A 19,730-nucleotide genomic window follows, 5' to 3' on the forward strand; every position below is an offset into this window, starting at 1 on the left:
GGGGCTGGAGGAGGTTACAGACGTAAGGAGGGTTGTAGTGGCTGGAGGAGGTTACAGAAATAGAGAGGGATGTTGGGGCAGGAGGAGGTTACAGAGATAGGGAGGGTGGTAGGGCCTGGAGTAGGTTAGAGAGATAGGGAGGGTTGTAGGGGCTGGAGGATGTTACAGATATAGGGAGTATTGTAGGTGCTGGAGGAGGTTACAGAGATAAGGATGTTTGTAGGGGCTGGAGGAGGTTACAGAGATAGGGAGGGGTGTAGGGGCTGGAGGAGGTTACAGAGATAGGGAGGGTTGTAGGGACTGGAGGAGGTTACAGACATAGGGAGGTTTGTAGGGACTCGAGGAGGTTACAGAGATAGGGAGGGTTGTAGGGGCTGGAGGAGGTTACAGAGATATGGGGGGTGTAGATACTGGAGGAGGTTTCAGAGATAGGGAGGGTTGTAGGGGCTGGAGGAGGTTACAGAGATAAGGAGGGGTGTAGGGGTGGAGGAGGTTACAGAGATTGTGTGGGTTGTAGGGATTGGCTGAGGTTACAGAGATAGGGAGAGTTGTAGGGGCTGGAGGAGGTTACAGAGCTAGGGAAGGCTGTAGGGGCTGGAGGAGTTTACAGAGATAGGGAGGGTTGTAGGGGCTGGAGTAGGTTACAGAGATCAGGAGGGGTGTAGGGGCTGGAGGAGGTTACAGAGATAGGGAATAGGGAGGGTTGTATGGACTGGAGGAGGTTACAGGGATAGGGAGGTTTGTAGGGGCTGGACAAGGTTACATAGATAGGGAGGGTTGTAGGGGCAGGAGGAGGTTACAGAGATAGGGAGAGTTGTAGGGGCAGGACGAGGTTAGAGAGATAGGGAGGGGTGTAGGGACTGGATGAGGTTACAGAGATAGGGAGGTTTGTTGGGTCTGGACGAGGTTACAGAGGTAGGAAGGTTTGTAGGGGCTGGAGGAGTTTATAGATTTAGGGAGAGTTATAGGGGCTGGAGGAGTTTATAGATTTAGGGAGAGTTATAGGGGCTGGAGGAGTTTGCAGAGATGGGGAGGGTTGTAGGGGCTGGAGGAGGTTACAAAGATAGGGAAGGTCATAGCGGCTGGAGGACGTTACAGAGATAGGGAGGGGGTGTAGGGGCTGGAGGAGGTTACTTAGATACTTAGGGTTGTAGGGGCTGGAGGAGGTTACAGAGATAAGTAGGGGTGTAGGGGCTGGAGGAAGTTACAGAGATAAGGAGGGGTGTAGGGGTGGAGTAGTTTACAGAGATAGGGACGGGTGTAGAGGCTGGCGGTGGTTACAGAGATATGGAGGGGTGTAGGGGCTGGAGGAGGTTACAGAGATACTTAGGTTTCTAGGGGCTGTAGGAGGTTACAGAGATAAGGAGGTTTGTAGGGGCTAGAGGAGGTTACAGAGATAAGGAGTGTTGTAGGAGCTGGAGGAGGTTACAGAGATAGGGAGGGGTGTAGGGGCTGGAGGAGGTTACAGAGATTGTGAGGGTTGTAGGGGCTGGAGGAGGCTACAGAGATAGGGATGGTTGTAGGGGCTGGAGGAGGTTACACAGATAGGGAGAGTTGTACGGGCTGGAAGTGGATACAGAGATAGGGGGGGTGTAGGGGATGGAGGAGGTTACAGAGATAGTGAGCGTTGTAGGGGCTGGTGGAGGTTACAGAGATAGGAAGCGGTGTAGGGGCTGGAGGAGGTTACAGAGATAGGAAGGGGTGTAGGGGCTGGAGGAGGTTACAGAGATAGGGAGAGTTGTAGGGGCTGGCGGAGTTTACAGAGCTGGGGAGGGTTATAGGGGCTGGAGGAGGTTACAGAGTTAGGGAGGGTTGTAGGGGCTGGAGGAGGTTACAGAGATAAGGGGGGGTGCTTGGGCTGGACAAGGTTACAGAGGTAGGGAGGGGTGTAGGGGTGGAGGAGGTTACAGAAATAGGGAGGGATGTTGGGGCAGGAGGTGGTTACAGAGATATGGAGGGGTGTAGGGGCTGGAGGAGGTTAGAGAGATAAGGAGGGTTGTAGGGGCTGGACGAGGTTAGAGAGATATGGAGGGGTGCAGGTGCTGGAGGAGGTTACAGAGATAGGGAGGGTTTTAGGGGCTGGAGGAGGTTACAGAGATAGGGAGAGGTGTAGGGACTGGAGGAGGTTACAGACATAGGGAGGTTTGTAGGGACTCGAGGAGGTTACAGAGATAGGGAGGGTTGTAGGGGCTGGAGGAGGTTACAGAGATATGGGGGGTGTAGATACTGGAGGAGGTTTCAGAGATAGGGAGGGTTGTAGGGGCTGGGGGAGGTTACAGAGATAAGGAGGGGTGTAGGGGTGGAGGAGGTTACAGAGATTGTGTGGGTTTGTAGGGATTGGCTGAGGTTACAGAGATAGGGAGAGTTGTAGGGGCTGGAGGAGGTTACAGAGCTAGGGAAGGCTGTAGGGGCTGGAGGAGTTTACAGAGATAGGGAGGGTTGTAGGGGCTGGAGTAGGTTACAGAGATCAGGAGGGGTGTAGGGGCTGGAGGAGGTTACAGAGATAGGGAGGGTTGTATGGACTGGAGGAGGTTACAGGGATAGGGAGGTTTGTAGGGGCTGGACAAGGTTACATAGATAGGGAGGGTTGTAGGGGCAGGAGGAGGTTACAGAGATAGGGAGAGTTGTAGGGGCAGGACGAGGTTAGAGAGATAGGGAGGGGTGTAGGGACTGGATGAGGTTACAGAGATAGGGAGGTTTGTTGGGTCTGGACGAGGTTACAGAGATAGGAAGGTTTGTAGGGGCTGGAGGAGTTTATAGATTTAGGGAGAGTTATAGGGGCTGGAGGAGTTTGCAGAGATGGGGAGGGTTGTAGGGGCTGGAGGAGGTTACAAAGATAGGGAGGGTTGTAGGGGCTGGAGGAGGTTACAGGGATAAGGAGGGTTGTAGGGGCTGGAAGAGATTACAGAGATAAGTAGGGGTGTAGGGGCTGGAGGAAGTTACAGAGATAAGGAGAGGTGTAGGGGTGGAGTAGTTTACAGAGATAGGGAGGGGTGTAGAGGCTGACAGTGGTTACAGAGATATGGAGGGGTGTAGGGGCTGGAGGAGGTTACAGAGATACTTAGATTTCTAGGGGCTGTAGGAGGTTACAGAGATAAGGAGGGTTGTAGGGGCTAGAGGAGGTTACAGAGATAGGGAGGGGTGTAGGGGCTGGAGGAGGTTACAGAGATAGGGAGGGTTGTAGGGGCTGGAGGAGGCTACAGAGATAGGGAGGGTTGTAGAGGCTGGAAGAGGTTACACAGATAGGGAGTGTTGTACGGGCTGAAAGTGGATACAGAGATGCGGGGGTGTAGGGGTTGGAGAAGGTTACAGAGATAGGGAGCGTCGTAGGGGCTGGAGGAGGTTACAGAGATAGTGAGGGTTGTAGGGGCTGGTGGAGGTTACAGAGATAGGAAGCGGTGTAGGGGCTGGAGGAGGTTACAGAGATAGGGAGGGTTGTAGGGGCTGGAGGAGGTTACAGAGATAGGGAGGGTTATTGGAGCTGGAGGAAGTTACAGAGGAAGGGATGTAGGGGCTGGAGGAGGTTACAGAGATAGGGAGAGTTGTAGGGGCTGGAGGAGTTTACAGAGATGGGGAGGGTTATAGGGGCTGGAGGAGGTTACAGAGATAGGGAGGATTTAGGGGCTGGAGGAGGTTACAGAAATCGGGAGGGGTGTAGGGGCTGGACGAGGTTACAGAGGTAGGGTTGTAGGGGCTGGAGGAGGTTACAGAGATAAGGGGGGGTGCATGGGCTGGAGGAGGTTGCAGAGATAAGGGGGGGTGCATGTGCTGGAGGAGGTTACAGAGATAGGGAGGGGTGTAGGGGCTGGACAAGGTTACAGAGGTAGGGAGGGGTGTTGGGGTGGAGGAGGTTACAGAAATAGGGAGGGGTGTTGGGGCAGGAGGAGGTTACAGAGATATGGAGGGGTGTAGGGGCTGGACAAGGTTACAGAGGTAGGGTTGTAGGGGCTGGAGGAGGTTACAGAGATAAGGGGGGGTGCATGGGCTGGAGGCGGTTGCAGAGATAAGGGGGGGTTGTAGGGGCTGGTGGAGGTTACAGAGATAGAGAGGGTTGTAGGGGCTGGAGGAGGTTACAGAGATAGGAAGGGGTGTAGGTGCTGGAGGAGGTTACAGAGATAGGGAGGGGTGTAGGGGCTGGACAAGGTTACAGAGGTAGGGAGGGGTGTTGGGGTGGAGGAGGTTACAGAAATAGGGAGGGGTGTTGGGGCAGGAGGAGGTTACAGAGATATGGAGGGGTGTAGGGGCTGGAGGAGGTTAGAGAGATTGTTAGGGTTGTAGGGGCTGGAGGAGGTTACAGAGATAGGGAGGTTTGTAGGGGCTGGAGGAGGTTACAGAGATAGGGAGGGTTGTAGGGGCTGGAGGAGGTTACAGAGATAGGGAGTGTTGTAGGGGCTGGACGAGGTTAGAGAGATATGGAGGGGTGTAGGTGCTGGAGGAGGTTACAGAGATAGGGAGGGTTGTAGGGTCTGGAGGAGGTTCCAGAGATAGGGAGGGTTGTAGGGACTGGAGGAGGTTACAGACATAGGGAGGTTTGTAAGGACTCGAGGAGGTACAGAGATAGGGAGGGTTGTAGGAGCTGGAGTAGGTTACAGAGATAGGGAGGGGTTTAGGTTTCTGGAGGAGGTTACAGAGATAATTAGGGTTGTAGGGTCTGGAGGAGGTTGCAGAGATAGGGTGGGTTGTAGGAGCTGGAGGAGGTTACAGAGATAGGGAGGGTTGTAGGGGATGAGGAGGTTACAGAGATAGGGAAGGGTGTAGGGCGTGGAGTAGGTTACAGTGATAGGGAGGGTCGTAGTGGCTGGAGGAGGTTACAGAGATGGGGGGGGAATAGGGGCTGGAAGAGGTGACAGAGATAGTTAGGGTTGTAGGGGCTGGAGGAGCTTACATGAGATAAGGAGTGTTGTAGGGGCTGGAGGAGGTTACAGAGATAGGGAGGGTTGTAGGGGCTCGTGGAGTTTACAGAGATAGGAAGGGGTGTAGGGGCTGGAGGAGTTTACAGAGATCAGGAGGGGTGTCATTGCGATCCCGGTTTACAGAGATAGGGAGGGTTGTAGGGGCTGGAGGAGGTTACAGAGATCAGGAGGGTTGTAGGGGCTGGAGGGGGTTAGAGAGATAGGGAGGGGTGTAGGGGCTGGAGGAGGTTACAGAGATAGGGAGGGGTGTAGGGGTGGAGGAGGTTACAGAGATAGGGAGGGTGAAGGAGCTGGAGGAGGTTACAGAGATAGGGAGGTGTGTAGGGGCTGGAGGAGGTTACAGAGATAGGGAGGGTTGTAGGGACTGGAGGAGGTTACAGAGATACGGAGGTTCGTAGTGGCTGGTGGAGGTTACCGAGATAGAGAGGGGTGTAAAGGCTGGAGGAGGTTACAGAGATAGGTAGGATTGTAGGGGCTGGAGGAGGTTAAAGAGAGAGGGATGGGTGTAGGGGCTGGAGGAGTTTACAGAGATTGCGAGGGTTGTATGGGCTGGAGGACGTTACAGAGATAGGGAGGGTTGTAGGGGCTGGTGGAGGTTACAGAGATAGGGAGAGTTGTACGGGCTGGAATTGGATACAGAGGTAGGGGGTGTGTAGGTGATGGAGGAGGTTACAGAGATTGGGAGAGCTGTAGGGGCTGGAGGAGGTTTTCGAGATAAGGAGGGGTGTAGGGGCTGGAGGTGGTGACAGAGATAGGGAGGGTTGTAGGGGCTGGACGAGGTTACAGAGATAGGGACGTGTAGGGGGTGTAGGAGGTTACAGAGATAGGGACGGTTGTATGGGCTGTAGGAGGTTACCGAGATAAGGAGGGGTGTAGGGGCTGGAGGAGGTCATAGAGATAGGGAGGGTTGTAGGGGCTGGAGGAGGTTGCAGAGATAGGGAGGGGTGTAGGGGTTGGAGGAGGTTACAGAGATAGGGAGGGTCATAGGGGCTGGAGGAGGTTACAGGGATATGGAGGGTTGTAGGGGCTGGAGGAGATTACAGAGATAGGGAGGGGTGTAGCGACTGCGAGAGGTTACAGAGATAGGGAGGGTTGTAGGGGCTGGACGAGGTAACAGAGATAGGGAGGTTTGTACGGACTGGAGGAGGTTACAGAGATAGGGAGGGTTGTAGGGGTGGAGGAGGTTACAGAGATACGGAGTGGTGTAGGAGCTGGACTAGGTTACAGAGATAGGGAGGGGTGTAGGGTTCTGTAGGAGGTTACAGAAATAATTAGGATTGTAGGAGCTGGAGGAATTTACAGAGATAGGGAGGGTAGTAGTGGCTGGAGGAGGTTACAGAGATAGGGAGGGGCATGGGGGCTGGACGAGGTTACAGAGATAGTTAGGGTTGTAGGGGCTGGAGGAGGTTACAGGGATAGGAAGCGGTGTAGGGGCTGGAGGAGGTTACAGAGATAGGAAAAGGTGTAGGGGCTGGAGGAAGTTACAGACATAGGGAGGGTTATTGGAGCTGGAGAGATAACAGAGGAAGAGGTGTAGGGGCTGGAGGAGGTTACAGAGATAGGGAGGATTGTAGGGGCTGGAGGAGGTTATTGAGATAAGGAGGGGTGTAGGGGCTGGAGTTGGTTACAGAGATAGGGAGGGTTCTAGGGGCTGGAGGAGGTTACCGAGATATGGAGGGGTGTAGGGGGTGGAGTAGGTTACAGAGATAGGGAGGGTTGTAGATGCTGGACGAGGTAATAGAGATAGGGAGGTTTGTACGGACTGGAGGAGGTTACAGAGATAGGGAGCGTTGTAGGTGCTGGACGAGGTAACAGATAGGGATGTTTGTACGGACTGGAGGAGGTTACAGTGATAGGGAGGGTTGTAGGGACTGGTGGAGGTTAAAGAGATAGGGAGATTTGTAGGGGCAGGACGAGGTTAGAGAGATATGGAGGGGTGTAGGGACTGGAGGAGGTTACAGAGAAAGGGGTGTAGGGGCCGGAGGAGTTTCCAGAGATAGGTAGGGTTGTAGGGGCTGGAGGAGGTTACCGAGATAAGGAGGGGTGTAGGGGCTGGAGGAGGTTACCGAGATAGGGGGGTTTGTTGGGGCTGGAGGAGGTTACAGAGATAGGGAGGGTTGCAGGATTTCTGGGATGTTACAGAGATAGGGAGGCTTGTAGGGGCTGGAGGAGGTTACAGAGATAGGTAAGGGTGTAGGGTGTGGAGGAGGTTACAGAGATAGGGCGGGTTTTTGGGGCTGGAGGAGGTTACAGAGATAGGGAGGGTTGTCAGGTCTGGAGGAGGTTACAGAGATAGGGAGGGTTGTAGGGGCTGGAGGAGGTTTCAGAGTTGGGGAGGGGTGGAGTTGGTTACAGAGATAGGGAGGGTCGTAGGGGCTGGAGGGGTTTACAGAGATAGGGAGTGTTGTAGGATTTCTGGGATGTTACAGAGTTAGGGAGGGTTGTAGGGGCTGGAGGAGGTTGCAGAGATTGCGAGGGTTGTAGGGGCTGGAGAAGGTTACAGAGATAAGGAGTGTTGTTGGGGCTGGATGAGGTTACAGAGATAGAGAGGATTGTAGGGGCTGTACGAGGTTACAGAGATAGGGAGCATTGTAGGGGCTGGAGAAGGTTACAGAGATAGGGAGCATTGTAGGGGCTGGAGGAGGTTACAGAGATAGGGAGGGGTGTCAGTGCTGGAGGAGGTTACAGAGTTAGGGCGGGTTATAGGAGCTGGAGGAGGATACGGAGATAGGGAAGGTATAGGAGCTGGAGGAGGTTACATAGATAGGGAGGGGTGTAGGGGCTGGAGGAGGTTGCAGAGATAATTAGGATTGTAGGGGCTGGAAGAGTTTACAGACATAAGGAGGGGTGTAGCAGCTGGTGGAGATTACAGAGATGGGGAGGGGTGTAGGGGCTGGAGGAGGTTACAGAGATAGTTGGCATTGTAGGGGCTGGAGGAGGTTACAGTGATGAGGAGGGGTGTAGGGGCTGGTGGAGGTTACAGAGATAGGGAGGGGTGTCAGGGCTGGAGGAAGTTACAGAGCTAGGGAGGGTTGTAGGGGCTGGAGGAGGTTACAGAGATAGGTAGGGGTGTAGGGTGTGGAGGAGGTTACAGTGATAGGGCGGGTTGTAGGGGCTGGAGGAGGTTACAGAGATAGGGAGGTTTTTCAGGGCTGGAGGAGGTTACAGAGATAGGGAGGGTTGTCAGGGCTGGAGGAGGTTTCAGAGTTGGTGAGGGGTGTAGGGGGTGGAGGAGGTTACAGAGATAGGGAGGTTTGTAGGGACTGGAGGAGGTAACATAGATAGGGAGGTTTGTAGGTGCTGGAGGAGGTTACAGAGATAAGGAGGTTTGTAGGAGTTCTGGGAGGTTACAGAGACTGGGAGGGTTGTAGGGGCTGGAGGAGGTTACAGAGATAGGGAGGGTTGTAGGGGCTGGAGGAGGTTACAGAGATAGGGAGTGGTTAGGTACTGGAGGAGGTTTGAGAGATAGGGAGGGTTGTAGGGGCTGGAGGAGTTTACAGAGATAGGGAGGGGTGTCAATGCTGGTGGAGTTTACAGAGATAGGGAGGGTTGTAGGGGCTGGAGGAGGTTACAGAGATATGGAGAGTTGTATGGTCTGGAAGAGAATACAGAGATAGGGAGGGGTGTAGGGGAAAAAGGAGGTTCCAGAGATAGGGAGCGTCGTAGGGGCTGGAAGAGGTTACAGAGATAGGGAGAGTTGTAGGGGCTGGTGGAGATTACAGAGATAGGAAGGGGTGTAGGGGCTGGAGGAGGTTACAGAGATAGGAAAGGGTGTAGGGGATGGAGGAGGTTACAGAGATAGGGGGGGTTATTGGAGCTGGAGGAGGTTACAGAGAAAGGTGTGTAGGGGCTGGAGGAGGTTCCAGAGATAGGTAGGGTTGTAGGGGCTGGAGGAAATTACCGAGATAAGGAGGCGTGTAGGAGCTGGAGGAGGTTACAGAGATAGGGGGGTTGTTGGGGCTGGAGGAGGTTACAGAGATAGGGAGGGTTGTAGGGGCTGGTGGAGGTTACAGAGATAGGGAGCGGTGTAGGGGCTGGAGGAGGTTACAGAGATAGTGAGTGGTGTAGGGGCTGGAGGAGGTTACAGAGATATGGAGGGTTGTATGGGCAGGAGGAGGTTACTGAGATAGGGAGAGTTGTAGGGGCTGGAGGAGGTTACAGAGATAGTGAGTGGTGTAGGGGCTGGAGGAGGTTACAGAGATATGGAGGGTTGTATGGGCAGGAGGAGGTTACTGAGATAGGGAGGGTTGTAGGTGCTGGAGGAGGTTACAGAGATAGCGAGGGTTGTAGGCGCTGGAGGAGGTTACAGAGATAGGGAGGGGTTTCGGGACTGGAGGAGGTTACAGAGATAGGGAGGGTTGTAGGGGCTGGACGAAGTAACAGAGGTAGGAAGGGTTGTCGGGCCTGCAGGAGGTTTCAGAGATAGGGAGAGTTGTAGGGGCTGGAGGAGTTTACAGAGATGGGGTGGGTTGTAGGGGCTGGAGGAGGTTACAGAGATAGGGAGGGGTGTAGGGTCTGGAGGAGGTTACAGAGATAAGTAGGTTTGTAGGGGCTGGAGGAGATGACAGAGATAGGGAGGTTTGTAGCGGCTGGAGGAGGTTACAGAGATAGCGAAGGTTTTAGGGGGTGGAGGAGGTTACAGAGTGAGGGAAGGTCGTAGTGGCTGGAGGAGGTTACAGAGATAGGAAGGGGTTTAGGGGCTGGAGGATGTTACCGAGATAGTTAGGGTTGTAGGGCCTGGAGGAGGTTACAGAGATAAGGAGTGTTGTAGGGGCTGGAGGAGGTTACAGAGATAGGGAGGGTTGTAGGGGCTGGCGGAGGTTACAGAGATAGGGAGGGGTGTAGGTACTGGAGGAGGTTTCAGAGATAGGGAGGGTTGCAGGGGCTGGAGGAGGTTACAGAGATAGTGTTGTAGGGGCTGAAGGATGTTACAGAGATAAGGAGGGCTGTAGGGGCTCGAGGACGTTACAGAGTTAGGGAGGGTTGTAGGGGTTGGAGGAGGTTACAGAGATAGGTAGGGGTGTAGGGTTTGGAGGAAGTTACAGAGATAGGGAGGGTTGTAGGGGCTGCAGGAGGTTTCAGAGATAGGGAGGGCTCTCAGGGCTGGAGTAGGTTACAGAAATAGAGAGGGTTGTAGGGGGTGGAGGTGGTTTCAGAGTTGGGGAGGTGTGTAGGGGTTGGAGGTAGTTACAGAGATAGGGAGGTTCGTAGGTTCTGGAAGAGGTAACTGAGATAGGGAGGGTTGTAGGGCCTGGAGGAGGTTGCAGAGATAGGGAAGGTCGTAGGGGCTGGAGGAGGTTATTGAGATAAGGAGGTTTGTAGGGTCTAGAGGACGTAACATAGATAGGGAGGGTTTAGGGGCTGGAGGAGGTTACAGAGATAGGGAGGGTTGTAGGATTTCTGGGATGTTACAGAGATAGGGAGGGTTGTAGGGGCTGGAGGAGGTTACAGAGATAGGGAGGGTTGTCAGGTCTGGAGGAGGTTATAGAGATAGGGAGGGTTTGTAGGGGCTGGAGGAGGTTTCAGAGTTGGGGAGGGGTGGAGGTGGTTACAGGGATAGGGCGGGTCGTAGGGGCTGGAGTGGTTTACAGAGATAGGGAGGGTTGTAGGGGCTGGAGGAGGTTGCATAGATTGCGAGGGTTGTAGGGGCTGGAGGAGGTTACAGAGATGAGTGTTGTGGGGGCTGGATGAGGTTACAGAGATAGAGAGGGTTGTAGGGGCTGTACGAGTTTACAGATATAGGGAGCATTGTAGGGGCTGGAGGACGTTACAGAGAGAGGGAGTGTTGTAGGGGCTGGAGCAGATTACAGAGATAGGGAGGGGTGTCAGTGCTGGAGGAGGTTACAGAGATAGGGCGGGTTATAGGAGCTGGAGGACGTTACGGAGATAGGGAATGTATAGGAGCTGCAGGAGGTTACATAGATAGGGAGGGTTGTAGGGGCTGGAAGAGTTTACAGACATAAGGAGGGGTGTAGCAGCTGGTGGAGGTTACAGAGATGGGGCGGGGTGTAGGTGCTGGAGGAGGTTACAGAAATAGGGAGGGGTGTAGGGGTGGAGGAGGTTTCAGAGATAGGTAGGGGTGTAGGGGCTGGAGGAGGTTACAGAGATAGTTGGCATTGTTGGGGCTGGAGGAGGTTACAGTGGTGAGGAGGGTTGTAGGGGCTGGTGGAGGTTACAGAGATAGGGAGGGGTGTCAGGGCTGGAGGAAGTTACAGAGCTAGGGAGGGTTGTAGGGGCTGGAGGAGGTTACAGAGATAGGTAGGGGTGTAGGGTGTGGAGGAGGTTGCAGTGATAGGGCGGGTTGTAGGGGCTGGAGGAGGTTACAGAGATAGGGAGGTTTGTCAGGGCTGGAGGAGTTTACAGAGATAGGGAGGTTTGTCAGGGCTGGAGGAGGTTACAGAGATAGGGAGGGTTGTAGGGGCTGGAGGAGGTTACAGAGATAGGGAGGGTCGTAGGGGCGGGAGGAGGTTACTGAGATAGGGAGGTTTGTAGGGACTGGAGGAGGTTACAGAGATAGGGAGGGTTGTAGGTGCTGGAGGAGGTTACAGAGATAAGGAGGTTTGTAGGAGGTCTGGGAGGTTACAGAGACAGGGAGGGTTGTAGGGGCTGGAGGAGGTTACAGAGATAGGGAGGGTTGTAGCGGCTGGAGGAGGTTACAGGGATAAGGAGGGTTGTGGGGGCTGGATGAGGTTACAGAGATAGGGAGTGTTGTAGGGGCTGTACGAGGTTACAGAGATAGGGAGGGTTGTAGGCCTGGAGGAGGTTACAGAGATAAGGAGGGTTGTAGGGGTTGTACGAGGTTACAGAGATAGGGAGCATTGTAGGGGCTGGAGGACGTTACAGAGAGAGGGCGGGTTGTCGGGGCTGGAGCAGGTTACAGAGATAGGGAGGGGTGTAGGGGTTGTCGGAGGTTACAAAGATAGGGATCCCTGTATCAATCCCAAACTAATCCCACTGCGCAACTCTCTCCCCATTACTCTGTATCAATCCCAAACTAATCCCACTGCCCTTCTCTCTCTCCATTGCCCTGTATCATTCCCAAACTAATCCCACTGCCCCACTCTCTCCCCATAGCCCTGTATCAATCCCACACTAATCACACTGCCCTGCTCTCTCCCCATCGCCCTGTATCAATCCCCAAACTAATCCCACTGCCCCGCTCTTTCCCCATAGCCCTGTATCAATCCCAAACTAACCCCACTGCCCCACTCTCTCCCCATAGCCCTGTATCAATTCCCAAACTAATCCCACTGCCCCGCTCTCTCCCCATAGCCCTGTATCAATCCCACACTAATCACACTGCCCTGCTGTCTCCCCATAGCCCAATATCATTCCCAAACTAATCCCACTGCCCCGCTCTTTCCCCATAGCCCTGTATCAATCCCAAACTAACCCCACTGCCCCACTCTCTCCCCATAGCCCTGTATCAATTCCCAAACTAATCCCACTGCCCTGCTGTCTCCCCATAGCCCAGTATCAATCCCCAAACTAATCTCATTGCCCCGTTCTCTCCCCATAGCCCTGTATCAATCCCCAAACTAATCCCACTGCCCCGCTCTCTCCCCATAGCCCTGTATCAATCCCCAAACTAATCCCACTGCCCCACTCTCTCCCCATAGCCCTGTATCAATCCCCAAACTAATCCCACTGCCCTGCTGTCTCCCCATAGCCCAGTATCAATCCCCAAACTAATCTCATTGCCCCGTTCTCTCCCCATAGCCCTGTATCAATCCCCAAACTAATCCCACTGTCCCGCTCTCTCTCCATAGCCCTGTATCGATCCCAAACTAATCCCACTGCCCCGCTCTCTCCCCATAGCCCTGTATCAATCCGAAACTAATCCCACTGTCCCACTCTCTCCCCATAGCCCTGTATCAATCCCAAACTAATCCCACTGTCCTGCTCTCTCCCCATAGCCCTGTATCAATCCCAAACTAATCCCACTGCCCCGCTCTCTCCCCATAGCCCTGTATCAATCCCCAAACTAATTCCCCTGCCCCGCTCTCTCCCCATAGCCCTGTATCAATCCCAAACTAATCCCACTGCCCCGCTCTCTCCCCATAGCCCTGTATCAATCCCAAACTAATCCCACTGCCCCACTCTCTCGCCATAACCCTGTATCAATCCCAAACTAATACCACTGTCCTGCTCTTTCCCCATATCCCTGTATCAGGGTGGGGGTGGGGAAGGGAGTGGGGTGTGGGGGTGGGCTGGGGATGGGAGTGGGGGTGGGGGTGGGGTGCTGGGGCCGGGGGGGTGGGGGTGGGGTGGGGATGGAAGTGGGGGTGGGGTGCGGGGGGGTGGGGGTGGGAGTGGGAGCAGGGGTGAGGGTGGGGTGCGGGGGCTGGGGGGGTTGGGCGGTGGGAGCTGGGTGCAGGGGGGTGGGGTGAGGTGCGAGGGGTTGGGGTGGGTGCTGGAGCCGGGGTGTGGGGGTGGGGTGCAGGGGCCGGGGGCTGGGGGTGGGGGGGCGGTTGTGGAGGTGGAGGTGGGGGTGGGGTGCGGGGGCCGCGTGCGGAGGCGGGGGTGGTGGTTGGAGTGGGGGGGCCAGGGTGTGGGGTTGATGGTGGGTAAAGTGGATTCGAGGTAGGAGATCAGCCATGGTGTTATTGAATGGGGCAGCAGGCTCGAGGGGCTGAATGGCCTCCTCCTGCTCCTGATTCGTTTGGGATCTCAGCCCCTTTAGAGTAACGGAGCCCCAGGGAGTGCCAGCAGCCCAGGCACCCCTCCTAACTTGCACTGATGGGCAATGCCCCTCTTCAACCAGGGTTATTAAACCCTCCTTGTTGGCAGGGAGTAGTTCGGTGGGGCGGCTGGTGGGTGAGGGGGGTGGGTTGCATATAAAAAATTTTAGGAGTTCAGTCACGTTGCCCATTTGGGATCCTGTCACTAGGAGACAGGAAAATGGTGTCTCTGGCCATTCACATTGAGTCCAATAAAAGCACGGGAAGGAATTTGGCAAGGACCAAGAGCCTAACAATGAACTCCCTTCTGAGCAGCCCTTTGGTAAAGCGCTTCTCACTGAACAACCTCAATAGGCATCCTGTTTGTGAAGGGTGGTTGGTGCGAGGGCTCGCTCGCATTTCTGACATCGGTGTCCTCATGGTGACTGGGTCAGTGTTCGGAAACTGGGTCAGAGTTGGAGTGAATGTGAGAGAGGGAGACAGAGAGAGAGAGGGAGACAGAGAGAGAGAGGGAGACAGAGAGAGAGAAAGAGGGGCAGAGAGAGAGAGAGAGAGGGGCAGAGAGAGAGAGAGAGAGAGGGGCAGAGAGAGAGAGAGGGACGGGCAGAGAGAGAGAGAGAGGGGCAGAGAGAGAGAGAGAGAGGGGCAGAGAGAGAGAGAGAGACGGGCAGAGAGAGAGAGAGGGGCAGAGAGAGAGAGAGAGGGGCAGAGAGAGAGAGAGAGACGGGCAGAGAGAGAGAGAGAGGGGCAGAGAGAGAGAGAGAGGGGGGCAGAGAGTGAGAGGGGGGCAGAGAGAGAGAGAGGGGCAGAGAGAGAGAGAGAGGGGCAGAGAGAGAGAGAGAGGGGCAGAGAGAGAGAGAGGGGGCAGAATGAGAGAGAGGGGGCAGAGAGTGAGAGGGGGGCAGAGAGAGAGAGGGGGCAGAGAGAGAGAGACAAAAAGAGAGAGAGAGGGACAGAGAGAGATAGAGAGGGAGAAACAGAGAGTGCAAAAGAGAGACAGAGAGAGATAAAGTCAGAGAGAGAGACAGAGAGAGGGAGAGAGACAGAGAGAGTGAGGGGCAGAGAAGAGACATAGAGAGAGACGGAGAGAGAGAGACAAAGAGGAAGAAAGAGACAGGGAGAGAGAGAGAAACAGAGAGAGTGTGAAAGAGAGAGAGGGAGAGATGGAGACAGAGCAAGAGAGAGAGAGAGTGAAACACAGAGAGAGACAGAGAGTGAGAAACAGAGAAAGTGCAAAAGAGAGACAGAGAGAGATAAAGACAGAGAGAGAGAGACCGAGAAAGAGACCAAGAGAGAGAGAGAAACAAGGAGAGAGAGAGATGCAGAGGAAGAAAGAGACAGAGAGTAAGAGAGAGAAAAGAGTGCAAAACAGAGACAGACAGAAAGAGAGAGAGAGTGAAAGGCAGAGAGAGAGACAGAGACTGAGAGAGAGACAGAGAGAGACAGAAAGAGAGAGACGGAGAGGGAGGGAGAGAGTGAGAGAGAAACACAAGTTGAATTGGGGGTGAGTGACAGTTCACTGAGGGAATCTGAGTTGAAGCAGCAACTCCCACTTTAACCTGCACCTTGTCTGGAGCTATGGCAGAGCTGCAATGTCCTTCCACCACATCACTGACCAGAGGAATCTCTCCCGCTCTTACCGCCTGCCCCCGGATTGATCTACAGGTTGATGTTTAACCTGTCCAGCCACATGTTAACACACCTTGTGTGGCCAAGAGCTCCCGGAGTGAGGCTCGATTCCCAGGGAGTCTGCTTCGGAGAGGAGTACTCTACCCAACCCCCCTGTCCCCCCTGCCCCCAACAACCCCTCTCCCCACCTCGCAGCTGGAGAGAGAGAGAGACAGAGAGAGAGAGATCGAGCCCAAATTAAGGGGAGAGAGGAGACAATGAAAGGAAGGGGAGACGGCGGGAGGAGGCTAAAGAAAGAGGGCGGGGGGGGGCGAGAGGGCATGAAGAGCGAGTGCAAAAGCAGGAATGTGGAGTGAGCAGAGAGAGGGATGGATGAAGGAGTGAAAGTGAGAGAGAGAGAGAGAGAGAGAGAAATGGCAAATGAAAAACGCAAGGGGATTAAGAAGGACATGGACTGTGTTAATGATCAGACTTTGGCTGCGATTATACAACCTCGAAGCCTTGGTAAGCGACCAAGGTTCAAAGTTAAGATGAGTGCTGAACCGTGGCTAAGGTACAAACAGAAGACATAGCCCCAGAGACATTCCAGGTAGAACACACTCATTGTATTTAACAATGAAAGATTTCATGCTCTCTTCTGGACCTGGAAAAATTTATTAATTTTGCTTCCAATCTCCACCCCTCCATCATTTTCATGTGGTCCATCTCTGACACTTCCCTTCCCTTCCTTGACCTCTCTCTCTCCATTTCTGGTGATAGACTGTCCACCAATATCCATTACAAGCCTACCGACTCCCACAGCTACCTTGACTACAGCTCCTCACACCCCGCTTCCTGTAAGGACTCCATCCCATTCTCTCAGTTCCTTCGCCTCCGTCGCATCTGTTCCGATGATGCTACCTTCAAAAACAGTTCCTCTGACATGTCCTCCTTCTTCCTTAACCGAGGTTTTCCGCCCACGGTCGTTGACAGGGCCCTCAACCGTGTCCGGCCCATCTCCCACACATCCGCCCTCACGCCTTCTCCTCCCTCCCAGAAACATGATAGGGTCCCCCTTGTCCTCACTTATCACCCCACCAGCCTCCGCATTCAAAGGACCATCCTCCACCATTTCTGCCAACTCCAGCATGATGCCACCACCAAACACATCTTCCCTTCACCCCCACTGTCGGCATTCCGTAGGGATCGTTCCCTCCGGGACACCCTGGTCCACTCCTCCATCACCCCTACACCTCAACCCCCTCCCACGGCACCTTCCCATGCAACCGCAGAAGATGCAACACCTGCCCCTTTACTTCCCCCCTCCTCACCAACCAAGGGCCTTTCAAGTGAAGCAGCATTTCACTTGCACTTCCCTCAATTTAGTCTACTGCATTCGCTGCTCCCAATATGGTCTCCTCTACATTGGAGAGACCAAACGTAAACTGGGCGACCGCTTTGCAGAACACCTTCGGTCTGTCCGCAAGAATGACCCAAACCTCCCTGTCGCTTGCCATCTTAACACCTCCACCCTGCTCTCTTGCCCACATGTCTGTCCTTGGCTTGCTGCATTGTTCCAGTGAAGCCCAACGCAAACTGGAGGAACAACACCTCATCTTCCGACTAGGCACTTTACAGCCTTCCGGACTGAATATTGAATTCAACAACTTTAGGTCTTGACCTCCCTCCCCCATCCCCACCCCCTTTCCGTTTATTCCGCCTCCTTTTTGTTTTTTCCAATAATTTATATAGATTTTTCTTTTCCCACTTATTTCCATTACTTTTAAATGTATTTCCACCCATTGTTTTATCTCTACCTTTTAGCCTATTTCGATCCCTTCCCCCCACCCCACCCCCACTAGGGCTATCTGTACCTTGCCCCCACCCCACCCCCACTAGGGCTATCTGTACCTTCCCCCCACCCCACCCCCACTAGGTCTATCTGTACCTTCCCCCCACCCCACCCCCACTAGGGGTATCTGTACCTTCTCCCCACCCCACCCCCACTAGGGGTATCTGAACCTTGCTCGTCCTGCTTTCTACCCTTAATTAGCACATTCCTTAGATAATATCACCACCTTCAACACCTCTTTGTCCTTTTGCCTGTGACATCTTTTGGTTATCTCCACCTATCACTGGCCCTCGATCCAGCTCTACCTGTCCCACCCCCCCTCTTAAACCAGCTTATATTTCACCCCTTTCCTATTTTCCCTTAGTTCTGTTGAAGGGTCATGAGGACTCCAAAGGTGAACTGTGCTCCCCCTCTCCCCAGATGCTGCCAGACCTGCTGAGTTTTTCCAGGTTATTCTGGTTTCGTTCAAGATTTCTGAGCCTGATTTGGCTGCCAGAACGGTTCGCCCACCCCGGTATCTCGGTCAAGTTAATGCAGGGCACCCTGACTAGAGGGGAGATAGTGGCAGAGCAAGTCGAGAGAGCAGAACTCGTTCTGACAAACGTCTGGGCGACAAACTTTTAAAACTTTTAAAACTCCGCGGGTCTCTTACTTTGATCGTGTCCAGGGGATGACCAGCAACTATCAAGCACACTCCACCGACTCCCCCGGCCAGCAGGTTCCTCAGGGGACTGACCGGCTGCGATTTGACCATCTCTCCTCCTCCTCCTCCTCACTGCCAGTGGCATTGCTTGCAGAGCGGGGTCTCTCTCTCTCTCTCTCTCTCTCTATCGCTCTAGGAGCTGTCACATGAGAACAGCCCTCCCAACCGACCGACCCGCATCGCTACCTCCCAACAGTGACGCCCAGTGCTGCCCTCAAATCTACAGGGAGCAGGTGTTATCACAGAGGGACAGGGTGAGCAGGCAGGGGGAGGAGGGTGTGTGTGGGGTGCTAGTAAAAGGGACAGTGTGTGGGTGCTTAAGGGACAATGTGTGAGTATTTAAGGGACAGTGTGTGGGGTGTTTAAGGGACAGTGTGTGGGTGTTTCAGGGACAGTGTGTGGGTATTAAAGGGACAGTGTGTGGGTGTTTAAGGGACAGTGTGTGGGTGTTTAATGGTCAGTGTGTGGGTATTTAAGGGACAGTGTGTGGGTGTTTAAGGGACAGTGTGTGGGTGTTTAAGGGACAGTGTGCGGGTGTTTAAGGGACAGTGTGTGGGTATTAAAGGGACAATGTGTGGGTGTTTAAGGGACAGTGTGTGGGTGTTTAAGGGACAGTGTGTGGGTGTTTAAGGGACAGTGTGGGGTATTAAAGGGACAGTGTGTGGGTGTTTAAGGGACAGTGTGTGGGGTGTTTAAGGGACAGTGTGTGGGTATTAAATGGACAGTGTGTGGGTCTTTAAGGGACAATGTGTGGGTGTTTAAGGGACATTGTGTGGGTGTTTAAGGGACAGTGTGTGGGTGTTTAAGGGACAGTGTGTGGGGTGTTTAAGGGACAATGTGTGGGTGTTAAAGGGACAGTGTGTGGGTGTTTAAGGGACAGTGTGTGGGTGTTGAAGGGACAGTGTGTGGGTATTTAATGGACAGTGTGTGGGTGTTTAAGGGACAGTGTGTGGGTGTTTAAGGGACAGTGTGTGAGTATTTAATGGACAGTGTGTGGGTGTTTAAGGGACAGTGTGTGGGTATTAAAGGGACAGTGTGTGGGGTGTTGAAGGGACAGTGTGTGGGCATTAAAGGGAGTGTGTGGGTGTTTAAGGGACAGTGTGTGGGTGTTTAAGGGACAGTGTGTGGGAGTTTAAGGGACAGTGTGTGGGTTTTTAAGGGACAGTGTGTGGGTATTAAAGGGACAGTGTGTGGGGTGTTGAAGGGACAGTGTGTGGGTATTAAAGGGAGTGTGTGGGTGTTTAAGGGACAGTGTGTGGGTGTTTAAGGGACAGTGTGTGGGTATTAAAGGGACAGTGTGTGGGTGTTTAAGGGACAGTGTGTGGGTGTTTAAGGGACAATGTGTGGGTATTTAAGGGACAATGTGTGGGTGTTTAAGGGACATTGTGTGGGTGTTTAAGGGACAGTGTGTGGGTGTTTAAGGGACAGTGTGTGGGTGTTTAAGGGACAGTGTGTGGGTATTAAAGGGACAATGTGTGGGTGTTTCAGGGACAGTGTGTGGGTGTTTAAGGGACAGTGTGTGGGTGTTTAAGGGACAGTGTGTGGGTATTTAAGGGACAGTGTGTGGGGTGTTTAAGAGACAGTGTGTGGGTGTTTAAGGGACAGTGTGTCGGTGTTGAAGGGACAGTGTGTGGGTATTAAAGGGACAGTGTGTGGGGTATTAAAGGGACAGTGTGTGGGTGTTTAAGGGACAGTGTGTGGGTGTTTCAGGGACAGTGTGTGGGTATTAAAGGGACAGTGTGTGGGTATTAAAGGGACAGTGTGTGGGGTGTTTAAGGGACAGTGTGTGGGTGTTTAAGGGACAGTGTGTGAGTATTTAAGGGACAGTGTGTGGGGTGTTTAAGGGACAGTGTGTGGGGTGTTTAAGGGACAGTGTGTGGGTGTTTCAGGGACAGTGTGTGGGTATTAAAGGGACAGTGTGTGGGTGTTTAAGGGACAGTGTGTGGGTGTTTAATGGTCAGTGTGTGGGTGTT

The 19,730-nt window shown here is 53.8% G+C and overlaps 1 protein-coding gene across 1 annotated transcript in view; it reads right to left on the reverse strand.

Annotated features, from left to right (window-relative positions):
* Positions 1 to 17,938, reverse strand: part of LOC121275098 (mitochondrial carnitine/acylcarnitine carrier protein-like) — a 42,520-nt gene extending 24,582 nt beyond the window's left edge. Inside the window, exon 1 of the mRNA XM_041182509.1 lies at positions 17,707 to 17,938. Coding sequence (XP_041038443.1) covers positions 17,707 to 17,808 — 102 coding nt within the window. The 5' untranslated portion in view covers positions 17,809 to 17,938. The remainder of the gene's footprint in view (positions 1 to 17,706) is intronic.
* Between the last annotated feature and the right edge of the window lie 1,792 nt (positions 17,939 to 19,730).

Source organism: Carcharodon carcharias (assembly GCF_017639515.1).
Source record: "Carcharodon carcharias isolate sCarCar2 chromosome X unlocalized genomic scaffold, sCarCar2.pri SUPER_X_unloc_4, whole genome shotgun sequence".
Classification (NCBI taxonomy): Eukaryota; Metazoa; Chordata; class Chondrichthyes; order Lamniformes; family Lamnidae; genus Carcharodon; species Carcharodon carcharias.